General features: G+C 42.1%; 2 protein-coding genes across 3 annotated transcripts; one reads left to right on the forward strand and one right to left on the reverse strand.

The window, feature by feature from the left end:
* Positions 1-811: 811 nt before the first annotated feature.
* bphl (biphenyl hydrolase like) lies at positions 812-4,470 on the reverse strand. Of its 2 annotated transcripts, none has more exons than XM_061034272.1 (7): positions 4,235-4,470; positions 2,791-2,897; positions 2,487-2,653; positions 1,807-1,960; positions 1,571-1,702; positions 1,216-1,339; positions 812-1,113 (listed from the first exon to the last, which is right to left on the reverse strand). In XM_061034272.1, the coding sequence occupies exons 1-7, from the start codon at positions 4,318-4,320 to the stop codon at positions 1,011-1,013; spliced, it is 873 nt and encodes a 290-aa protein (XP_060890255.1). In that variant the 5' UTR covers positions 4,321-4,470; the 3' UTR covers positions 812-1,010. The 2 variants fall into 2 exon arrangements, with proteins under 2 accessions (XP_060890255.1, XP_060890256.1); XM_061034273.1 differs by having other exon boundaries at positions 2,791-2,894; positions 4,235-4,463.
* A 3,432-nt stretch (positions 4,471-7,902) lies between these two features.
* On the forward strand, positions 7,903-19,984 carry LOC132968608 (dual specificity protein phosphatase 22-B-like). The gene is made up of 7 exons (XM_061034256.1): positions 7,903-8,173; positions 8,292-8,325; positions 11,110-11,192; positions 13,884-13,933; positions 14,967-15,041; positions 16,227-16,398; positions 18,285-19,984. Exons 1-7 carry the CDS (start codon positions 8,153-8,155, stop codon positions 18,429-18,431), a joined length of 582 nt encoding a protein of 193 aa, XP_060890239.1. The 5' UTR covers positions 7,903-8,152; the 3' UTR covers positions 18,432-19,984.
* The last annotated feature ends 2,923 nt before the right edge of the window (positions 19,985-22,907 follow it).

Genomic DNA, 22,907 nt, shown 5'->3' on the forward strand with positions numbered 1-22,907 from the left:
TTCACAGTAGTCATAAATCAATATCTGAAAAGGTTCCAATCCGCCCTTTGTTTAATTATGATCCAATTTTATTTGATCATGTATCCAAAACATTAAAGATAGAGTCAGAAGCTTTTTCCTAAAACATAAAATATAGACTCAAACAAAAGTAAAGCTGCTCAGTCATCACTTCTGGGCCTCCATACATGTGTGGTGGTGATTGTATCTACAGAGACCCTGTCCTGTAAGTGGATTTTGATGTCTTTGGTTGACTGGGGCGGGGAGGGGGTGTGCTTCCCCCCAGCCAATGACAGCACACAGGTGAGTTTGGGAATGGATACAATTCAGCATTTGACACTATTCAAACTGGTGAATATGCCAGATGCAGACAAAGTGGCAAAGAAGAGAAAATGTTATGTCAGTGAGGCGAAACACCAAGCACACGCTAACTCTCCAGCGGGCCGTGTGATTCTGTTGGTGATGAACCAATTGCAGAACTGCAAATAAATGCTATAAGTTATTTTGGCACTTTAATTTTGCAGCTGGTGAAGATAGAGCTCATTTCCACATCTTTATAAACTTCTTTGACCAGCAGGATACCCCGTGCACAGCCAGCCTATGTTCTCAGGTGACGGTCGGTTGCAGGAACATACAATGAACAAAAAATAAAAATAAACCCTAACACACAGAAAATAACTCCACTGTCACTTTATTAAGTTTTTTTAAAGTGACAGTTAAGTTATTTTCAGTGTGCCACAGATTTATTATTAAAGACTTACCGGTAAGTTTTAACTCAGTTTCTTTCCACTCCTGTAAAAAAAAAGTCACTCCCTCGCTTTATACAAATTTATTTGTAGGAAAAAAACATCTTATAGAAAGCAATGAAAATGTTTCACATTATACATGTGAGCATGATGGAAATAGAATTTAAATTACTGAAAGCATTTCTTCTCTTAGTGTGATCATTTCCAAGCGACGACTGGTCACCTGGTTCTTTCTCTACAAAACGATCGGTTCTTTATTTCACAGCGTTAATTCGTCGCTCCGTCTTCCAGGAAGTCTTCGGCCAGTTTGTTGAATTCATCGGCATATCTCAGGTGCAGGTTGTGTTTACCTTCTGGCATCAGGTGTAATCTACATTTGGGAAATAAAAAGGGATACACGTGGATTTATGTCTTTTTCTAATTGAAGGTCATTAAAAAAAAAAAAAAAACGACTTCTTAGTCTGTGTCTCACCGTGATCCTTTGATGTGCTTAGAGAGGAAATGTGCATGAGAGTTTGGCACTATGGGGTCTTTCTCTCCTTGGACGATGAGGGTCGGACAGCGGATTAGAGGAAGCTGCTCAATGCAGATACTCCCTGAGCAGAAGGAACACAAACAGCTTTAAAGTGTGTGGCATGAACACACTCCTTAACTGGTGATAAACATCTCAGTGAAAACAGACTGGGTTCAAACTTCAGGACGCTTTCTTTAGAGACTTCTTTACATCACTGAGTAATAACTGCATCTCTCTCTTTTATTTCTTCAGGATTTGAGTTAAAGATTGTTCACTTGTGTATCATCTGTCTGCATCCCCATGTGCTCAGCACCTTCTGGTCTCTTTGAAAACTGCGCAAATCCATCCACCCACGCCCCCCAGTTTTTAGCGAATGTTTCCACTCCGTACACCTCCTCCAAGGGCTGCCTCATCCTCGCACTCCACTTGAAGACATCACGGATCCCTACATGCACACACACACACACGTACAGTTGTTTAATATATTACACAGTTCAAAGACTTCTCTGGCAGTATCCTCAGACGGACAAAGAAAAAGTAGAAGAGTACCCTCGTAAAGCTGGAGGTCGTGCTGGGTGACGAAGGCATTCGCTCCCCAAACGACCATCCTGTTGATCAGGTCAGGGTACCTCGCTGCTGCGATCAGAGCTGTGATCCCTCCGTCACTCCAGCCAAGCAGAGAGAACTTTCCAAAGCCCAATGCCTGCAGATGAAACGGAAAATACTCCACATGACAACAACTACAATTTAAACTAAACTGAATCTGGTGATCAATTGACGTATTTGAAAGATTTATTTTTGAGCTTTTTGTGCCTTTAATGGAGAGATAGGACAGTGGATAGAGCTGGAAATCAGGGAGCGAGAGTAGCGGGAAAGGAGCCACAGGCTGGATTCGAACCCTGGCCGCCCGTTTTGGGGTCCACAGCCTCCCACATGCATGGGGCGAGCGCGCTACCCACTGCGCCACCAGCGCCCCATCAATTGAGATATTGTGTCGAGGATCAATTACACACTTTTTATTTAATCACAGGGCATTCGAAAAAGGGGTGCTGATGGCCTAGCGGTTAGGTCCCACCCCAAGTACGGAGGCTCTGGTTCTCCAAGCGGACGGCTCAGCTTCAAGTCCGACCTTTCTCGCATGTCATTCCCCGCTCTCTCATCCAGATTTCCTACTCTATCCACTGTCCTGTCCAATAAAGGCAAAAAATAAATAATCTATTTGAATCGACCTTCATCAGATCCACTGCATCCTTTGCATCCCTCTCGAAGAAGTCCAGAGGGAAGTCTCTGTCTGGGGGGCGGGACCGTCCATAACCACGAGGATCCCAGCCAATCACAGTGAAGCGTTCCTTGTTCAGAGACTTCAGCTGAGGGCCAAAATCAGTCCGAGTGCTTCCTGTAGAAGAGGAGACCATGGTTGTTTTTCCACAAGCTTATAGGGTACTGAGACACAGAAACTGTATGTGTGTGTGTGTGTGAGTGAGATCCTCAGAAGAGGCCTGTTGTTGTTGTTGTTGTTGTTGTCGTATTTACCGAGAGCACCAGGAAGCAGAAGCAGAGCGTGTTTCCCTCCGCCTGTCTGCTCGTAGTACAGATCCACTCCGTTAACACGCTGCCTGCCTGACGCCTCAGAAGAGCTGCTGGGAGAGAGACAGACAGACAGACAGACAGACAGACAGACTGGTGGACTGTGGCATCGCGATGAAAAGAAGAGATCCTAATTCACTCAGGTGTTCACATGACAGTCACAATACTGTCCAACATATTTCCAAACGTATTTGTCGACTGTTAAAGGAGCAATACGTAACTCTGATACACAGTCAGTTAGACATGTGCTGCAGTCCACATTCACACTCTCTGCACTTTAGTGAACTCGCTACTTCAAATCCCTTCATGTAACCCTGTGATGCTTGTATTATGATTGTTGTACTAGGTGTGTATGTGCTGTCCCGTGTGGTTGTCGAGGTCTTCTGTCAGTTATCTTGTGTTGTTATGTGTTATCAGTGGAAGACAAATTTGGGGGGCGGCAGGTAGCTCAGTCTGTAGGGACTTGGGTTGGGAACATGACGGTCGCAGGCTCAAGGACCCGGTGCGGACCAAGTCTGGAAATTGGCCTGGTAGCTGGAGAGGTGCCAGTCCACCTCCTAAGCAAAGCACCCCCCCCCACCACCACCACCAGCTCAGGAGCGCTCACTGTGGGCAGCATGCTCATCAACAGAGTGTAAAACTGAATTTCCCCTCTCAGGATACATGAAATATGTGTTCTTCTTAAAAGCTTCATATGACCAGTTTCACGATTATTTTAAAAAGAGAGATGTCTTGATATGATATAGATGATATATTGAAGGGACAACTCCAGCACCAATATTAACCTATTTTTTTGTTTCCTAATTGAGGGCGTATAGGCCTACTGTTTTATTTTTAGATCATTTTTCCCGCCATATTTGGTTCATTTTCAGCAGTAAGGATGTTGGCTGTAATCTACTTGTACTAACATTACAGGAGAGATTACTGCTGTTTCATTATCATCATTAAAAAAAAATACTTTTCCATTAAAAGAACTTCTTTTAAAACCATCTTACATAAAAAAAGACATTTTAAATACATAGATAATCCATTAAATACAGCTTCTGCGACGACTAAAGATAAAACAGTAAATACGCCAACCACCATTTAGAATTCAAATAGACTAATTGTTAATACATTTCTGTGATGCAGCTTCAGAGTATGCTTATTTCTAAAGCAGGAACGTAAGCATTTGTTTCAGGGTGGCACAGCCTGGCACACAGCGCCATCTAGTGGATTTAAATAAAATACAATAAAAAGCCTCTTAAACAGAACAAACTAATTCCTGTAATGAACACGTCGCTAAATGCAGACCAGGCGGTTCATGTGTTGCAGCATTAAGCGGTTAAAGTCCGTTTTCGTGCAAAGAAACGTGCAGGTATCACACATTTAAACCCGGTGAGAAGTTTACCAGTACGGCCGAGTCGCTGTCATGGCTCGTTGAAAGTCACTTCTGTATCTGAGGAGGAAACGTGCTCTGTCAACACACAGCGCCATGTCTCTTTCTTCTCCTCTGCACAGTTTATTAAGTTAAAGTTTAAAAAGAGACTTATGTAATCCTGCTACTCTAACCAGGAGGGGAATCCAGGAAGCTGCACTCCAGAGACAGGTGAACATGGTCTTAGTGATCAAAGGATTTAAAGTGAAATTACGCAATAATACTCGACTAAATAAATTCAGCTTTTTTTTTTTACTTTACAGGTCTCTTCATTTCCTGAGGAAGTCTCTTCGGCCTCCACAGTTTGAAACAGAGAAATTAAAGATCATAATGTTACAGTAAATGTTCAGTGTGAAAGCAGGACTTTCCCCTTAAAGCTGCTGTGAGGAGTTTTTGATTGGCCAAGAAACAGACTTGAATTGATACTGATGTTTTTTGTATGACCTACAAAAGTTTAAAGAGACCACCAGGGACATGAATCATCTTTTCTATGTTACTGTAATTAATGTCTGAAACCTCTGTGGGTAAGGTTTCAGACAAAGTGATTAACAGCACACTGCAGGAACAGCTTTTGTTTATCATTTCAACAGCGAAGATGTTTTTAAACGAGTGCATTTCATCCATCCATCCATTTTCTATACCCGTTCTGGGTCAGGGGGGCTGGAGCCGATCCCAGCTGTCATTGGGCGAGAGGCGGCGTTACACCCTTGACTGATCACCAGCCGATCACAGGGCTGACACTTAAATACGGACAACCAGCCACATTCACACGGGCAGATAAGAGTCACCAATTAACCTAAGGAGCATGAGTTTGGACTGTGGGAGGAAGCCGGAGTACCCGGAGAGAACTTGAGTATGCACTGTGAGAACATGCAAACTCCACACAGAGACGCTCCTGTCAGACGGGGATTCAAACCAGGAACCTCCTCGCTGTGAGGCAACAGCACTAACCACGCACTGCCCAAGTTTCCATTTTAAATCATTTGAAATTAATTAAAATCTAAAATGGACCAACAGCAACACATAGAACTAAATATGCGGTATTAGTTAAATCGGTGATTACAGGTTTGTCCGTTCATCAGGTGGTGTTTAAATGCCTGCTTGAGATGAGGTCGTTGTCCTGATATAATGTGGGACCTTCTTCCAGATGTGAGTGTCTGAATGAGAGCACAACCTCTGACCACAGCTGGTTTTGTAAACCAGTACTGGGATTAATGCTTGAGAGGGCGATCTAGCGATGCGTCCCTGACTTGTTTTGGATCTTGTGCATGGAGACGAGATGTTTCTGAAAGTCATGGCGTTACAGCGAGGAAAGTGCGGTGCGGTGATGAGTTTCATTATTGTCTTACACTCGAAAGTCGAAGAAGTTTGATAAATCAAGGGTGTAACTTTGAGATAGATCAGCAGTAATATGAAACTTTCCTGTAGACCTAGAACATCCACTCGTCACACTGTTATTGTTTTGTTGTACGCAATCCATCACCGAGGCTTTGTGGTTGTTTGAAGAACAATTTAATCATCAACATCACACACCATTTAATATTTACAACAAACCCCCCCCACCTACTCATCCCGCACACCCCTACACTCACTGCGAGCTTCTGATGTAGGAGTTTTTAGGCACTATCAAAGCTAAACCAATCGTGTGATATGTGTCTGTTCATCAATGGGTTTGACCCTGGTGCTGCCGTGATGAGCTGTTCAGACCTAGTTCTCAGAGACACACAGCTTTTTGTAAACGCCTCCACTCTGCTCTGCGTGTCAGCACGTCTGAGCTGTGCCACACACTGAACCACACACACAGGAACACAACACAAGGCGACAAAGGCGCGCTAAAAATAGCTCAATCGCCTCAGAGCGACGTGTTGATGAAGCAGAACTTACGGGAAATGCAGCGACTGAAGGGGGATTTAAGTGGATGTCCACTGAGAAACAAACAGATGATTTAAAATAAGTGGGGAGGATTCTTTGATCTGAGAGAATGAAAAACACTTTGTTATACAATTCTCATTCAATGAGTCCAGAAGCAGCTCATAAAACAACGTTAAGTGTGAGGTTTTTGTTCTCCTCTCCCCCCTTTTATTTTACACATAGAGCAATGGGATGGCAAAATCATGATTCTTCTGTCCAGACTGAAATAAATGTCCAATTGTTGGATTGACAGCCAATCAAATTGTTTCAGATATTCATTGTTTCTTGAGGAAAAAATTAAACTTCCTGTAAAACGCCCAGCAGAGGAAATACTGTGACAACTATCAGACTGATTGCCATGCACTTCAGTAGACATTCATGGTTCCCAAATGATGACTATTATTGACTTATGTGATCGCCTTTCTTTTCCTTTAAAGAGGACGTATTATGATAAATCCACTTTTTCAGTGTTTTTGAACATATATTTGGGTAACCTGAGTGTCTACTGAGCCACAAAATGTGAAATAAATCCATCTAGTCCTTTGTTTGTGGTCTGCATAAGTCTCTAAACACAGAGAAAAATGCTCCGTTTCAAATGTGCTCTCCTTGTGACATCACAGTGGGATTCTGGTAAAAAAAAAAAATCCCCTTCCCTCCCCTGGTATCTCCATCCCCAGCCTAGAACAAAACTTTAGAGCAGGTCCGCCACTTTTATTCGCTAGCGAAGGAGTGATGTCTACCGGGAATACTCAGGGGGGCTCATTGCATTTAAAGAGACACACACACCAAAACGGAGCGTTCTGAGAGAGCTGGTTTATACAGGGTCACAAACCTCCTCTGGTGCTTGATTCATGTTATATTTTGACCAAAGCACAGCACAGATGTTTCATGTAGACCACAGGAGACTGTTTGAAAAGGTGGAGAAGGGGGATAATATGTCCTCTTTAAGACCAAGATAATTTTTGTTACTGAGTACAACACTTGTAAATCTTTTGGGTTGAGGCGTCAGTGAACAACTCGCCCTATGTACAGAGGCTCCGGTCCTCGAAGCAGGCAGCCCAGGGTTTGAATCCGACCTGTGGCTTCTTTGCTGCATGTCATTCCCTAACTCTCTCTCTCTCTATCTCTCTCCCCGGTTTCTGACTCTATCCACAGTCCTGTCTCTCACAAAAAGCCCACAAAATAAATCTTTGATTCTATCAGGTTGATTGCCATGACTCTTGGTTCAGATATTCATGGTTCCCAGAGGATAAATCCAATTTATTTTAACGATCCCAGGATGTTTCTCTTAGTGCCACCCGCAGGTTTATACTTTTGTTTTTGATTGAAATTCTATGAGAGCTGTCCGGTTAATTGTACAGACGTTTGGTAAAGATATTCATGGTTATCAGTAGAGTTAATACGTTCCAAAGGATTTGTTGTTTCTTTATTGGCACTAGCATGTTGGTATTTTTTTTTAACAAGGGGGGAATAACTTTATTTTGGGCCTCATGGAGAGGGGCTCCTTGTACGGTATACCGTCTCAGCAGACAGTGATATCCAGGCATGGCCCACTGTTGGATGTGTTCTCCTCTGCCCTCTGCACCCTCGACCATCTTTGTCTGGTTGGTATGTGCCCATCCACAGTCCCGTGACCCCCCTCTTAGTCTAAATATAAATATCCAAGGAGGGTGCTCCACTGTTAAGGTCACATTACGTCATCCCGAGCAGGCTATTCTCATTCAAGTAGCACTCAGAGTACGAGCTGTGAACGCGCTGAAGGCTTTATGACACGCTGGGTCACAAAAAAAAAGTCGTCAGGGGCGGATTGAAAACGATGGGACAAAGTAACAGTTAGTGGATTATTGTTTTACCGAGTAGAGGAGTCAACCATAGCTGTAAACCTTCCCCTTTTGGAGCTCTGAATGATACACAACTTGAGGAACTGAATCGAGATTGTGCTCTCAAGTTGCTGCGTTGTTCTTGAGACTTCTGGCAGAGATGGGTAATGGCATAAACAAGGTAAAATATCAGATGGTTCCCCCGTGGAAGATTCAAAAACCTTAATTACTTCTACATCCTTGTTATACTTTGACAACACCTGCATCAACATGTGACTCCGTTTCTAAATGTCTTAAAGGTCCTGCCTGATCTGTATCTTGGAAATCTCAAAGGTAAGCTGCTCTGTGTCTTTAAATCTGAGTGAAGAATTTATTTATTTTCAGGATAATGCCGATTTTGTTTCATTTCCTCATGCAGACGGGGCATGTGGTGAGATGCTACACTGAGCTCAGTTTCTATAGAGTAGAGAGGTCACAGTGTAGAGCAGGATGAGTGAAGAATCGTGTATAAGATGTTTTAAAAAAACACATTACAATGTGATTACAAAAAAACACATTACAATGTGTTTTTTTAAGCAGGTCGTCTATGTGAGATTGCGTGGGTTCGTGTGTAAGCCTCTGCGGCTGAAGGAAGGTTGTGGGGAGTGTGTGAGCGTTAGTGTGGGAGGGGAGTCCCCAAAGTAAAGGGTCCCCCCCCCGTCCGTCTTCACTGCTTCGTTTCTTTATATTAAAGCTGAAGATGCAAAAAATTGTGGCTTTTTAAAAAAGTGCACACATGCAATTTAGACTGCACAGGAAATGTCTTCAAAAAAATATGGATTGCTCATGTTGACATGAAACCACGGTCAGAAAAGGATATCTGATAGCTTCACTGGTATGCCCTCATATTTGAACAAATCCTTTCAAGAAAAAAAAAGACGTGTATGAGGAGATATGTAGAAAAGAGTGAAACGCTAAAAGTTTCAACAGAAGCAGTGAAGCTGAAGGAAAAGAAAAATCCCTTTTAAAGAACTGGTGAAATACACAGGAAGATTGAAGCAGTCCTCAGGGAAAAGAGGGGGGAAAATGCATCAGATTATCGGGAAATTGAACTAGATTCTTCTTAAAACTAGGTAGGGGGCGATATCCACAATTTCATTTTATGGTACCATTTTTTAGGGCTGGGAATCTTTGGGTGTCTCACGATTTGATTTCGATTCTTGGGATGACGATTTGATTCAGAATATATTTTTGATTCAAAACGATTCTGGATTCATAATTCAAAGTCTATATTTGAATTAGTACTTCAGGATCCAGTCATTTGTGAGACTGGCTGAATTTCTTGCTGCTCCATTTGTCATTCTTCTGAGTTAAAGAGCTAGCTTTAGCACTTAGCAGGGAGTGACTGATTAGGCAAAAAAAAGAAATATTGATTTTTGGAAGTTATGAATCTATTTTTTCATAAATCGATTTTTTTGATCAAAGTCTGGAGAGGGGGTCTTTAGTTACTGCCGTCCCTCTCTCTGGAACAAGCATCCGGCTGACCTGACGTCCATCACTACTGTCTCGACGTTAAAAATCAAAATTCAACTCATTGTCAATCGCTTTAAACCGCTTTAAACTAATCCATTAATCTCAGTTCAGTCTGATTATCATCCCTCGCTGTTGTTATTGACACACCAAGTTCCATTTGCATTTAAAGCAGAGCTGCTACTTAGCAGTGAGGACCACAGCCTCCGTACATGCAGGCACGGGCACAACCGCTAGGCCATCCAGAGCCCCACCTGCATGTTTGTATTGTAAATATATATTTGCTGATATTACCTACAGAAATATTAATAGTTGCAGCTTTCTCACCAGCTAGTGTTAGCATTCACTTGTTAGCATTTAGTGCAGCTATGTTTTTATTTTCAAAACTTTTGCCTTTATTTGATAGGACAGTGGATAGAGGAAATCAGGGGGGGGGGGGGGGGGGGGGGAGTGTGGGGAATAACATGCGGGGAAAGGAGCCACAGGTTGGACTCAAACCTGTGCCGCCCGCCTGGAGGACGATGACCTCAATACATGGGCCGCATTCTAACCGCTAGGCAATCTGCACCCCGTGCAGCTTTTGTTTTGAAGTTCTTTGTGTAGCCACTTCTTAATTTACCTGCTGTTTTACAGAAAATGTACATTTCTGTGGCATGAAATGACTATATGGTCAAACAAGATGCTCTCGTCAACACTACATCTGGTTTGTGGTCTTTGTTAAGCCTACACAACACTACACATTCACCATGGCAACCACCAATGATTAACAGGTTGCACATTCTTTTATCAGGATATTTTGCCTTAGTTTTCAATAAATTATTGTTTAAATGGTCTCCCTGTTTGTCCAGCTCACTGAGCCTGGGTTGGGACAGACATACATAAATAAATACAAGTCAACAAGTCGTGTCAGAGGGCGGTGTAGCTGGTCTGTGTTCAGCAGAGGGACAGATAGTTACCAGCTTCAATGTCACGTCAGCACCATGACACCCCATCAAAATATTTGGTCAATGACCAGCACACTCAGGGCCTCTTTCATTTCATGACCTTCAAGTTCCTGGCAATAAATCAAAGTTACATAATTAGATTGTGTTCTCTCTGCAAGTATGGTGGCAGGGTTTAATGGTTTGTATTAAGCAGCATTCTCATTCATCTTTATTTTTTGTGTGTTGTATTTTTACAAACTGTTGTTGGGGCCTGCAGGCCTGGCTGGCTGCAGGGCTCAGCACAGACTCATGCTCTTTTAAAGGGGGGATCAGCATCCTGCAAACTTGCAAAGCATGAGAAAAAAGAGCTGAAGACACATCTGCCCAAGCTAGAAAACATTTGGCTTCCTTTTACAGACTAAAATTTGATTAGAAGAATTATAGTTTCTAGCTTTTGGCCAAGCTGTTCGACTGTTTTAGAAACATTGGTTTTCCGGTTTTTCTTTCAGTTCAAAACCAGAACAAAACTTAGAAGCCATGAGGCCACATTTGCTTGGGAGACCTTAGAGAAGGGGGGTTGTTGTCGGGTAGAAAATGCTTTATTTAGATTTAGCTTTACGTGGAGTCATTTGTGATTGGATGGTTAAAGAATTGAGGGTTTCTTAATTTTCTTTGCGGTCTGCAGATGCACGAGACAGGGAGCTGCTGGCACAGAACAACATCACCCACATCCTGTCCATCCATGACACAGCCGCACCAGTCCTGGAGGTGAGCTGTCTCCTGCAGTGTGACTTCTATCGGACTGTGTGACCCTCTGACACTAACAATGATCTGGCCATAAAGGGCACAAACGTCCCCTGAACTCACCAGTACAGCCCCCCCCCCCCCCCCCCCCTGTGTCTGTTCTGCTTTGTACTCGTTCTGAAAGTGTGCAATGATGACTGCAGACCTGCAATGCAACACTGACTTAATATAATACACACCTGATAACTAACCTTTAGACCGATTCTCTCATTAATTAACTTATTAATGAAGTTAGAAAACTGGTCTGTTCAGTTTCTAATTTCTTAAGTTACCTGACAGACCAAAGGCAATGCATACATTTGAGAAGCTGGACCTGATAAATTCTCTGCAACTTAGGCTTTAGAAACAGAAATTCTACATTATTCTAAATCAAAATTACTGATTTTCTATTCATGTCAGCGCTTAACCATTATTACTCCCCAAAGGATCATCGTCAACGATGTATTCATCACATGATGCAACCTCGGTTGAGTGTTGAGAGGTTAAATAAGAGGGAAAAAAGGATGTGAAGTATTTGTTTATTTTCACACATAACTCATTTTAGTTCACTCAAAGACTGATGAAAGTCGACCACTTCAAATGGTGTGAAAGTCAGATGTTCTTCTTTTAAATTTTGCACGGAAAGTCCTCTCTAGTCTTGCATCAGTCGCGTCCTGGAATTCACCCAGACTTCACATGACTGTGTTAAATCCCAGTGAAAAGTCTAAACATTTGAATGCTTCTTTTAGGTCCATGCTGCAGCTGTGAGGACAGATGTGTAAGTCATGAGACTTGGAAATATCAATATTTTAATGAAGGTACTTTTAGCTTGGCAGCTTGTAGTTTGGTGTGAAAGATTTTCTGTGTTTGTGTGTGTGTGTGTGTGTGTGTGTTTGTGTGTGTGTGTGTGTGTGTGTGTGTGCGTGCAAGAGACTGTGGGAACCCAGTAGGTTGAAAGTAGAAATGTACCTCCTTTGATTTCCATATGTTCTGACACCTTACAGATGTTAGAACATATCGTACAGCTGCAAAATGTGTCCAGATGTATGAATCTGAGATTTTTTATCGATTCAAAATATTATTGAACAACCAGAAAAGTTATACATTATGATTATAATCTATACATTTCTTTTTTACCCGTGTAAAAAGTTCTCTTCGTCGTCGTTTGACTCGCTTTTGAAAATCTTGCTTTCGCAACTTTCATCTTTTCTTGTTGAAAGCGAATCATGAGAAGTGCTCAGAGATCTCTGTACACTTTCTCCGTCCACTGTACACATGTTTCATTGAACATAGAAGAGAAACAGCAACTTGTATTACAGTATCACTACCCAAACTGGTCAACCACCAAAACTTTATCAATGGTTTTAGGCTCTGATATTGAGCCCGACTGCCTGAATTTCACTGACCTTTACAAGTCTTTCTTTTTGACCTTTAACTCTACAATTAACTCAGCAGAAGCTTTTATCCAAAACGATGAACTGAGAGAGTAAGAACAACACAAAGAAGGATCTAGAGAGGATGTCAGTAAGTGCAGACGAACAGCTTTAAGTCCGATCGGACACATCTTCTAAACGTCTTCACCTTCATATGGATGACACAGCGTTTTACGTCCTGTGGTGTAAAGATGACTCAGGGTTTTTTTTTTTTGGGCCCAAATGGCCAGATGGGGACGTTTTGATTTGCATACCTAACAGTCAGACTGCTGACTGATTGATTTCTTGGAAGACAGCTTGTTGCTTTCCGAGGGAGGATGGCCAAAATTTGCAACCACCAAATCTCTAAGGTCTAACATGACATTTACTGCACAGCGTGTGGCTCAGATTAACATACCACAACAATATTTAAATGCAATGGAGGTGTATTGGATCAAACTTAAGCTTCCAAATGCATGCTTTGTGGAAGCTAAAGACATTATTGTTTTGCACAAATTCACAATTTGCATGATCATTGCATTGAAGTGTTTGTCTGAGTTTGATTTAAAATATCACTGAGAGATGCTTTTCATGATTTTTTAGTATTTCTTTTTGTATACCCTAGATTTTCTGTTAGTGAAAACAAGTTTACCAATAGGGGTGCAACATTTCCTTTAAGTATTGTGGTGTTTAATTTTGTGTGTGTGTGTGGGTGTGTGTACGTGTGTGTGTGTGTAAGCCAACCTGACCAGAGCACATCCAGAGCTCGCTGTGTGTCCCAGAGGGCTCTGGGGTTTTTGCAGCAGTGCAGTCATAGCGGGACGAGGTAGTTTCTGTCCACTTCATGTAGCATCTTCAGCTGCCAGGTGCACACAACACAAAAACACACACACACACACACACACACACGCCACAGGCAAACATCGTTAAGTCATGACCTTCCACATCAGCAGGGTCAGAGGGGCCAGGTTTCAGGGGCTGTCCCATCCAGCCAGAAACAGGAAGTGTGTTAGAGCCGGTGATCGAACGGACGACCTGAATGGATGAACACTCCAGCTGCTGTATGTTAAATCAAAAGGTTTACATGCAGAAGTTAAAGGATGGTGTTTCAGTCTTTTAACTTTTTCTGTATTTTTCTTTGTGTTATGACTAAAAGTTACTAATATGGCGAGGTTCGAGAAGTCGTATTTTTACATTCTGGGCTTTTAATGTCTTTTGTGCAAACAAATAAATAAAATAACGACTTTTCTCTTTTGCCCTTCAGGACATGACGTATCTGTGTATACCTGCTGCCGACCACTCCAAGCAAAACCTGTGAGTACTGCAGCATACTTTAGTGCAGTGGTTCTCAACTGGTCTGGTCTAAGGACCCACAACCAACTCCTTCATGAACATGGTGACCCAAATGTTTTATAGTTTTTCAACCAATCAGATTTTTGGACCTCAAATGGTAAAAAAAAATACGATGAAACAAAGAGAAAGAACAAAACCAGCATGTTTAAAGAGCGCTTCATAGACTTTTCACACATTTTCTTTTTCCAGTCACACATTCGGACCCACTGAAAACAGCTCTGCGACCCACTTTTGGGTCACGACCCACCAGTTGAGAACCACTGCTTTAATACATTTACAGTACGTAGGTAAGAGGTCAGTTATGTTTGAATGTTTTAAATATTGGATCTGATGTTTAGTAACTTTAGTGTCTCCACAACAAAGTCAGATCGCAAAGGAACAGGTCTCTGTTAAAGACACAAAACAGAAGAATAAAATTACCTTTTGTTTATCTTATGAACCAGATACACATTATTTCAATCCAAATCAGATCATGTATTGAAAAAAAAATCACAAATACATCCTTTTATTAAAGAGGCTGAACAAAAATCCCAAGAGTCTGCAAATAATGAATGAATCATAAATGAATAAGAGTATATTCTCTCTGTTGTTGAGACATGCTGCACACACATAGACCACAATGCACAAACAGGGTCCTATGGACATGCACTACTGGAGAGATGTCAGAGTGAGGGAGTTGCACATGAAGGCGCGCCCATGCAGTTGGGGGTTTCAGTGCCGCTTGGCACCTCTTCAGCCACCAGACCAACTTCCAGACTTCGTCCACACCGAGGCTTGAACCGGTGACCCTCTGATTCCCAGCCCAAGTCCCTACAGACTGATCTAATATCGCCCCATTGATAGTTTCACGGAATTAAATAAAAGAGTCCGAGTCAAAAACAAAAAAAAAGAGTTTGTTTTTTGAAATGTGAGAAATAAAAGTATACATATATGCATGTACGTACATGTAACGTTTTCGAACATCAAATGTGTTATTTCTTTCCTCCCCCCTCAGTATTCAGTTCTTCAGAGACAGCATCATGTTTATTCACGAATCTCGACTGAAAGGAGAGGGCTGCCTCGTCCACTGGTGAGTAGGCCAAGCACGACATGAGAAAAATATATAAGATGTGTGAACACGTTGTTTGATACTGGGATAACGATTTAAATTGTGATAAATAAACAAAAAATAGAAAGACTGCGTATTCGCTGTAACTCCGTTTCTATGTATATCTGTTCTTCCTGTTTTAATACAACACCTGTGTTTGCAACATGTAACTACTGAATCCTAAATAAAAAAAAGTTTTCCTTCCACTAATGAGTCCGAGGCTAGCTTATGGCTAGCTTTAGCTTCAGGTGGCTGCGTCGAAAAGGTTTCTCAGCCCTCCATCCAACAGGTTAAATGTACACCCGCTGAGTGAGACAGCTTTGATTCACTACATTTCTTACTCTAGGCAAAAGACGTCATAAAAATACATTTTTATTCTCTCTCCCTCATGCCCTGATTGGTGGAACTTTGAGTACATCTCGCGTATGAATGGGATTAGCTACTTCTGATGGACTCTTTACACAGCAGCCTCTACCATCAGGGCGTGGATGTGTAAGTGTGACATGGTGTAAAAGGAGTCAGCTTTGAGTAGTAAGAAGACTAGAAAAGAAATAAACAAGCTCAAGTCCATTTACAATTGTTTGATATTTTTGCATGAATGACATTTTTGTTTAGTATTAACAGCTTTGATCAAACATGAATAAATTGAGTTTAAAGCTTTTGGTTCTCATCTGTTTGCATTTTCTTTTACTTACTAGTCCTTCAATGTCTGGCTGTTTCGCCTCTTCCAAACTTCTTACATCAGTCTAGTCTAGTCTAGCTTATTATTTAATTTGAAAGCAAGTTACATGAGTAATATTATATGTTACATTAAACTATAAAAGGTCTGAAACCGGAGTCATTTGCATACGAGGACACGGAAAGGAAGAAGGAACATGCAGTCTGATATTTGTCTCATAAGATGGAGAATTTGCCTAACTGTGATTACTGACTGGAAATCCTCATCTTCAATTAAGTCACTTCTCATTTTCAACCACATCAATGTCACCAAAGCGAATAAAACTTTGTTTCATTGTACATCACATCATCTTTCATCCTTCCTCAAATCAAAGAAGAAAAAATCAAGCATTAAACCACAGCTCGTACCGAGGAGGTTTCATGTTTGACACTCTGAATATGTGGTGATTGCTACAGTGGGCCTCATGTTGTGAGTCTGTGTGCTCTCAGTGTTGCAGGCGTGTCCCGCAGTGTGACCCTGGTGGTGGCTTACATCATGACCGTGACGGGGCGGGGCTGGGTCGAGTCTCTGGCGGCGGTGAGGGCGGCCCGGCCGTGTGCGGGGCCAAACCTGGGCTTCCTGCGGCAGCTGGAGGAGTTTGAAAACACCGAGCTGACAGACGTGAGTGACACTCAGGGATCATAGGATCACTAAGAGTTCATGATATACTGTATGTTGTCAGCAGTGTTCTTTTAATGCATTTCTCTAATTTCCTCTTTGTTTAACGGTTAAAGAAATGCCAGTCCTACACAGGGTTTGAAAATGCCATGCCTCTGGAACAACGATGCAATCACATGCTGATGCAGAAGTCTGTATGTGATGAAAACATCTCATTAGTCTATAGTCTATATAGGGAGTATCAGTGTGGTCACTACCTGGAGCTTGCATGTATGGAGCCCGGGTCTGTTGAGATGGCAATGCTGTTTGGGTGGTGAAGGCCGTTCGGTAAAGAAGGTCAAATACAGGAGTTCTGCGTGTGGGTGTGGTGGAGAGTGAGAGCTAGGGTTGCCACCATCCAAGCAGAAAAATAAAGGACACCCTGCAGCGGGGTGCAACTCAGCAGGGGCCTGACCACCACTGGCCCAACGGTGGGGTGGGGCACCAGTTGTGGTGAATCATGATTTAAAACATTGTTTTAATGACGTAATAAGAGTCATACTTTAAGTTTTAAGTGCTTTATTTTTTTCTCCAAAAATGTACAAGCACAAAACTTCAGTGTAAACTTCAGTGCATACAATAATGTATGCACATTGAAATGCACCTAACAGGACGTCAGCAGATGCTTACTACTAGCTAGGCCTATCTAATTTACAACTTAACTTAAACTTCAAATAAAGTTATTAACTTAACATTAATTCATTAACAGAGTATTATTGAAGTGCTTTTGACACTGCTGTATCATAGAGGGGAGCAGTAAGATGACAGATTTTTAATTAAATAAACAGTACGAATTTAAAAGTATTTTTTATTCTGTCCTTCTGTCTGTCGTTTTTGTTGTTTTCTCATGAAATCATGAATGATAGCCTACCATTAATATGGTTTTGAACTATTATTGAACTGTATTGATGATATCTCGCCCAGGCCAAACTGTGAATACAGATTTGGCTAAAATAAATGTCATCTTTTTGTTTTATGTAGGCTACTGAAGAATGTTCACACTATCCAAACTATAGGCTACTGGAATAACCTATCTATAAACATGGGAGAGAATATATGAAGTAGGCCTACAATAGTTTCCTTTACATTATATTCATTTTCACTGACACTGTCAAGCCAGGTATTACTTTCTACTCACGTCTGTATTTCTGCATCCGTTTACGTTTCAATGGTGCACGGTCATAGTGCACGGTGCAGGTATCAGAGGCAGCCGCAGACATGTTTCCTTTTGACTCCTATGACTTTCTCTCACCCAATCACGAAAAAAAGAACCAAACAAACCAACGTACGCTCTGAGGAGTGTGGGAACTAGCCGGCTGAATGCGGGCGGAATGATGCTGAGTTCAAGGCATCTTGGAAATACGGGACAAACTGCGTCCCGTATTGATTCAAAACGGGACGCAATATCAAAGTGTAAAATACGGGACGAGCTAGCACGGAAGGGGTTTGACTCTGGGACCCTGGAGCTTACTGCTGTCCGGCCTTCCTGACGTGTTGTGGGACTAATTGGACCATTGGGTCCAGAAGGGGCCATGTGGTAGGGTAGGTGGAATCAGCATTGTCACTACCTGGTCCCATATCGGAGCCTGGGTCTGTTGAAGGTTGCATCACTGTTGTGGTTGCGGTTGCAACTAAGGAACATAAGGTCATGTAACTTATAAGTAGGAAGTAGGGGCATAATGAGGATGAGGGGGGTCTTCACTGAGCCCTAAAACATAAAAACAACAACACAGCTGCATATGTCATGAATTGATATGAGTAGAATCTGTTGGGATAAAACATATTCATCTTGAAAGGAAGGCCAAAGGTGACTCACTCTTTCTCCCCCTCTGCTCTCTCTCTCTCTCCAGTATCGGGACTGGTGGAAGGAGCGATACGGGAAGGTGTCGTTCAACGATGGCGAGGAGGTGGAAAAACTTTTAACTAAGAAATCTGAAGGCAGCAGCAGCAGCATAACGACCAGCATCACTCCTGCACTGAGCACGAGGATCACCTGAGTTATAAGAGGAGAGAGAGGCGTCCGTCATTCTCGTATTTTATGAACACTTGGGGACTGTGAGCTTCTGCTTGGACTCTCATCGTCGATTCTTCAGCAGGAACACTGTCTGTACCAAAATTGCACGCAGGACAGTCATGTGAGTGAGGGGGATTTTTGTGTCATTGTCTCAGTCCCCCCCCCCCCCCCTTCCCTTCATCAAATGGTGTCTTTGCTTCTAACTGTCAAAACAACATGCAAGGGCAGTCAAGCCTGACGCCAGAGAAACATGTACATACAGTACATTTATCAGTGAGCTCCCCCCTGTGTGAGTTCTGTTATGCTGTGTCCTCCACTTTAAATATGAGTATATGACTTTCTAGACAGCTGAAGAGCACTGTATCATCCAGTCACACAGTGTCTGCAGCAGCTTTTATTTATTTAATCACACTGTAGTTGTATTCCTTCATGAAGGTTTGTTTTTGTTTCATTAAAGTCTAGATTGTCCAAAAATGACTTTCAGTTATGTTATTATAAAACCGGGTTGGCAGTATAAAAGTGTGTATTCTTTTTTTAATGTGAATGTCATGTGTGTGTGTGTGAAGAACAGGGAAGTCTGCCGTCAATTATTACAAACTGTGAAACACATCATTCATTTAAAAATCATCATCAGACAATGGAGTATGTGACCATCAGTGGTGCAGTGGTGTCTGAAGAAGTGGGTATTCTCTTAATTTTCCCCCAAAAATATTTTTTAAGCGGCCCGTCCAGCCGAGGCTGAACGGCCTCTGTGATAAACAGTGACATTTATTGGAGTTTCCACCGTCACAAGTTGGGAATGGTACCAAAATAAGGTATCCGTACCGTCCTACTTTTTTGGTTCCCTTCTGTTGGGATGCAAAGGGTACCGATCCGACCCGAAAGCTTCCCTTGTTTACTGTGTCCCTGTTCTTCTTGAACGCTGAACTTAATTAATAGCGGGCTACACTGTGTTGGGCTGCTATGATGTCACACTATTACATAGCTGATGCGGCTATCTTCATCTGGCTTACACTCTGTTTAGCAAATAAGGGTACGGTTGGCTGTGGAAATGCAAGCAAGTTCAGGATTTACCGTACCAAACCAAAGTGTACTGAACCAAACCGGACCGCTTGGTGGAAACGGGTAGAACCGCCCCATGTACGACCTCGGAGATGCAGACCTCTGCTGGACGTCCATTATTGCCCTTTGTTTAATGTGTCACATTCTTCTTCTCTGATGAATTTGTTGGCGGTATTACACTATGTCGCGCTGCTGTGATGTAGTGATGTGTAAAGGTACGGTTGGCCGTGGAAATGCAAGCAAGATCAGGGTTTACCGTATCGAACTGGACACAACCAAACTGGAACGCTTGGGGGAAATGGGGAAATGAAGACTTCTCTTGCATATTTAGTTCGTCGACTTTAGGGAGGGTTGCTGTTAAATTAAAATAAGCCACAGAAGAGGAGTCGATTTGATAATTTTAACTGGACAACTAACCAAAGGCTGAGACACATAGTGATGCATTTACAATGAACTACTCTTTAGAGGACTCAGTCTTTTAAGGCCCTGACACACCAAGGAGATCGTCGGCCATCGGTCCTAGTTGGACCGTCGGTGAGCGGTCGTTGCCCTAGTCAGCCTCCGTCTGCCTTTTTATGAGAGAATTCTCTCTGATTGGCTGTTCGATAATTTCATTAATCTCCAGCTCTCGACACAGGTTGAGGAAAGCCCCTTGAGCATGCCGCTGTAGTATCCATGCTTTCACCCATTAGTGCGGTTTATCCTTATTTGTCGCCACGGCCTCTTCTTTTCTTTTCTCAGAACTCTCCGTTTTGGTGTGTGTCTCTTTAAATGAGCTCCTCCTCACATGGCCCCTCTCTTCTGCGGGATGTGCCGACAAGTTCAGCTTTGAGCTTCCATGGCAACTAGTCAGAGTGCCCCCTGGGAAAAACATGGCTGCTGGAGACAAAGCAGCTGTACAGTGTTTCTGAACATATATTTGGGTAACCTGAGAGACTACAGACCAACAAAATGTGAAATAAACTCATTCAGTTTGTTTGTGGTCTGCATAAGTCTTACAACACAGAGAAAATGTCACAGTGGGATTATGGTAATAAAAAATCCCCTCCCCTCCCCTGATATCTCCACCCATGGACTCCACCCCCAGCCTAGGGGAAAACTTTTGTACAGGTCCACCATTTTATATTATCGCCAGCGAAGGAGTGATGTCTACTGGGAAAACTCAGAGGGGGGCTCATTGCATTTAAAGAGACACACACACCAAAACGGAGCGTTCTGAGAGAGCTGGTTTATACAGGGTCACAAACCTCCTCTGGTGCTTGATTCATGTTATATTTTGACCAAAGCACAGCACAGATGTTTCATGTAGACCACAGGGGGACTGTTTGAAAAGGTGGAGAAGGGGGATAATATGTCCTCTTTAACGTGTATTTAAAAAATCCCCTTTGTAAAATTCTGTACAGTATGAATTACTGACTTAAAATGTGGATTTAGCTTGATTCATTTTCCAAAACAATAGACTTTATCCATGAAGTGAATGCTCTGTTTAAATACTAAATGGACTTGAGGTTGTTTATTTCTTTTCTAGTCTTCTGCAGGAACAAAGAGAGACAGAGCCACCGAGGATAAGACAGATTTAAAGCTACAGTGTCAGTAATAATGGTAAAAGTATGATTCGTATTAGTAGTAACAGCTCAGTGTGAAAATAGGCCGATCAGTCTGATACTAATGTGAAACAGAGAGGACTGATTGTGACTGATTTATAGAAGTTGAGCAGCTCTAAGATTCACAATGACTTTAATAAATATCTATAGTTGTATAGCGGTCACACCATAGAGAGAAGATCAAAATGAAGGTCGTTAGAGAGGCTGATATATTAACACTTCCTAATCATCTGATAATGAGTGTGTTAAAACTTCACCTTCACAGAAACCATCAAATAATGATACAAATAATATCATCTGCTTTCTCTGCAAAGGGGACAACTCTTGGAACTCTCTGCCCACTAACATAAAACTAGAGAGCAACAGAAATGCTTTCGACTCAAACAATGGCTCAAATTAAATCAACAGTGCTCACATGAATAGCTTCTGACTGGTTTGTTGTTGGATCATGATGCCTTATTTGCTCTACAGCACATGTGTATATTTGACTCTGAATATATTGCTGCTCTTCTATCGCTTCTTTATTATTCATCCATTCTCTCTCTATTGCTTTTTTTCCTATCTTTAATTGTTTCTTTTCAAAAGCCTCCTGTGGACAGGTGTTGAGAACTAGCATGTATGTTATATCACACTCTGCATCTGGTTCGTCCACCACTTCCTTCCACTGCTTTGGCTCACATTCATTTCCTTTCCTTAAAACAACCTGTTCTTGTTTTTGATGACTTGTTTATCTATTTATTTTTGTTATGTTGCCTGTACTACTACTAATAATTCAATGACAAAGTGCTCTATTGTTGCTCCTTCCCTCGTGTTCTGTCCTGAAAATAAGAAATGAACAAAGAAATAAAGAAAACATAAGAATAATAAACTTTGCATCCCTGTTGTTATAACAAATCCTACTCTCGCCTCGGGCACCAAAATGGCTGGAGTTGGCCCTGGCTGGCTGTATTAGTGTTATTGTATACGTCTGTTAGTAATGTTGTTTTACATGCTTGTTGTGTATTACTTTGTTTTTGTGTTAGGACCCCCTTAAAATGCAAGGGGCTATTCTACAAAATAAACTAGAATTCAAATGTAATGATGTCCATGCCAAATAATATCTGTGTATCTATCTAACAAAAACACAGACCTGATAGCCTTCACTGACTTTAGTAGGATTTCATATTCATAGGACTTTTAAATACGTATTTTCTGATTACAGTTATGATCGGTACCGGACTGATAAATAAAGTTAAAGACTAAAGACGAAGATCTGAAGATTTGTATTACTGTTAATCTAAATCTCTCATCAGCTGAACTCTGTAGACTGCTGATATTGTACTCTGCAAACAACAATATTGCGCGATAGACAGTTTCTCAATAATAGGCACTCGGTTTATAATAATCTTATCTGGTAAAATTCGGTGTTATTGATCATAATCTTCCTATGTGCAGGGAGACATCACGCATCACTTCTTCAGCAGGACCACTCTGGAGTTACTTTACGTGAAAGTTCATCATTTCAAAGAATTGTTTTCGTCTCCGTCTGATGACTTTCCACGTGTGCGGGTGTGTGACACTTCTGACTGACGCCGGCAGGGTTTCCCCCCCTGGTCGGTGTCTTACTGGAGATCTGCTGCTGCGCGCGCTGATAAGCTTCGCAGGAGAGAGCGAGAGAGAGAGAGAGAGAGAGAGAGAGAGAGAGAGAGAGAGAGAGAGAGAGAGAGAGAGAGAGAGAGAGCAGGTGCGTCCTCCTCCTCCTCAGCATCCCCGGCTCTCTGTCCCCGCCCCCCTTGCTGCGTTCCATTTGGTGG

This window comes from Labrus mixtus, chromosome 3 (assembly GCF_963584025.1).
Source record: "Labrus mixtus chromosome 3, fLabMix1.1, whole genome shotgun sequence".
NCBI classification, from domain to species: domain Eukaryota; kingdom Metazoa; phylum Chordata; class Actinopteri; order Labriformes; family Labridae; genus Labrus; species Labrus mixtus.

Excerpts from the sequence above, each read along its gene's own strand:
- bphl (XM_061034272.1), bottom strand. The coding sequence starts at position 4,320 with ATGGCGCTGTGTGTTGACAGAGCACGTTTCCTCCTCAGATACAGAAGT. Across the intron at positions 2,654-2,790 it reads TCTGCTTCCTGGTGCTCTCG|GAAGCACTCGGACTGATTTT; the intron begins GTAAATACGACA and ends CCTCTTCTACAG. Across the intron at positions 1,961-2,486 it reads ATGCAGTGGATCTGATGAAG|GCATTGGGCTTTGGAAAGTT; the intron begins GTCGATTCAAAT and ends TTTCATCTGCAG.
- LOC132968608 (XM_061034256.1), top strand. The coding sequence starts at position 8,153 with ATGGGTAATGGCATAAACAAG. Across the intron at positions 13,934-14,966 it reads GACCACTCCAAGCAAAACCT|TATTCAGTTCTTCAGAGACA; the intron begins GTGAGTACTGCA and ends CTCCCCCCTCAG. Across the intron at positions 15,042-16,226 it reads GAGGGCTGCCTCGTCCACTG|TGTTGCAGGCGTGTCCCGCA; the intron begins GTGAGTAGGCCA and ends GTGTGCTCTCAG.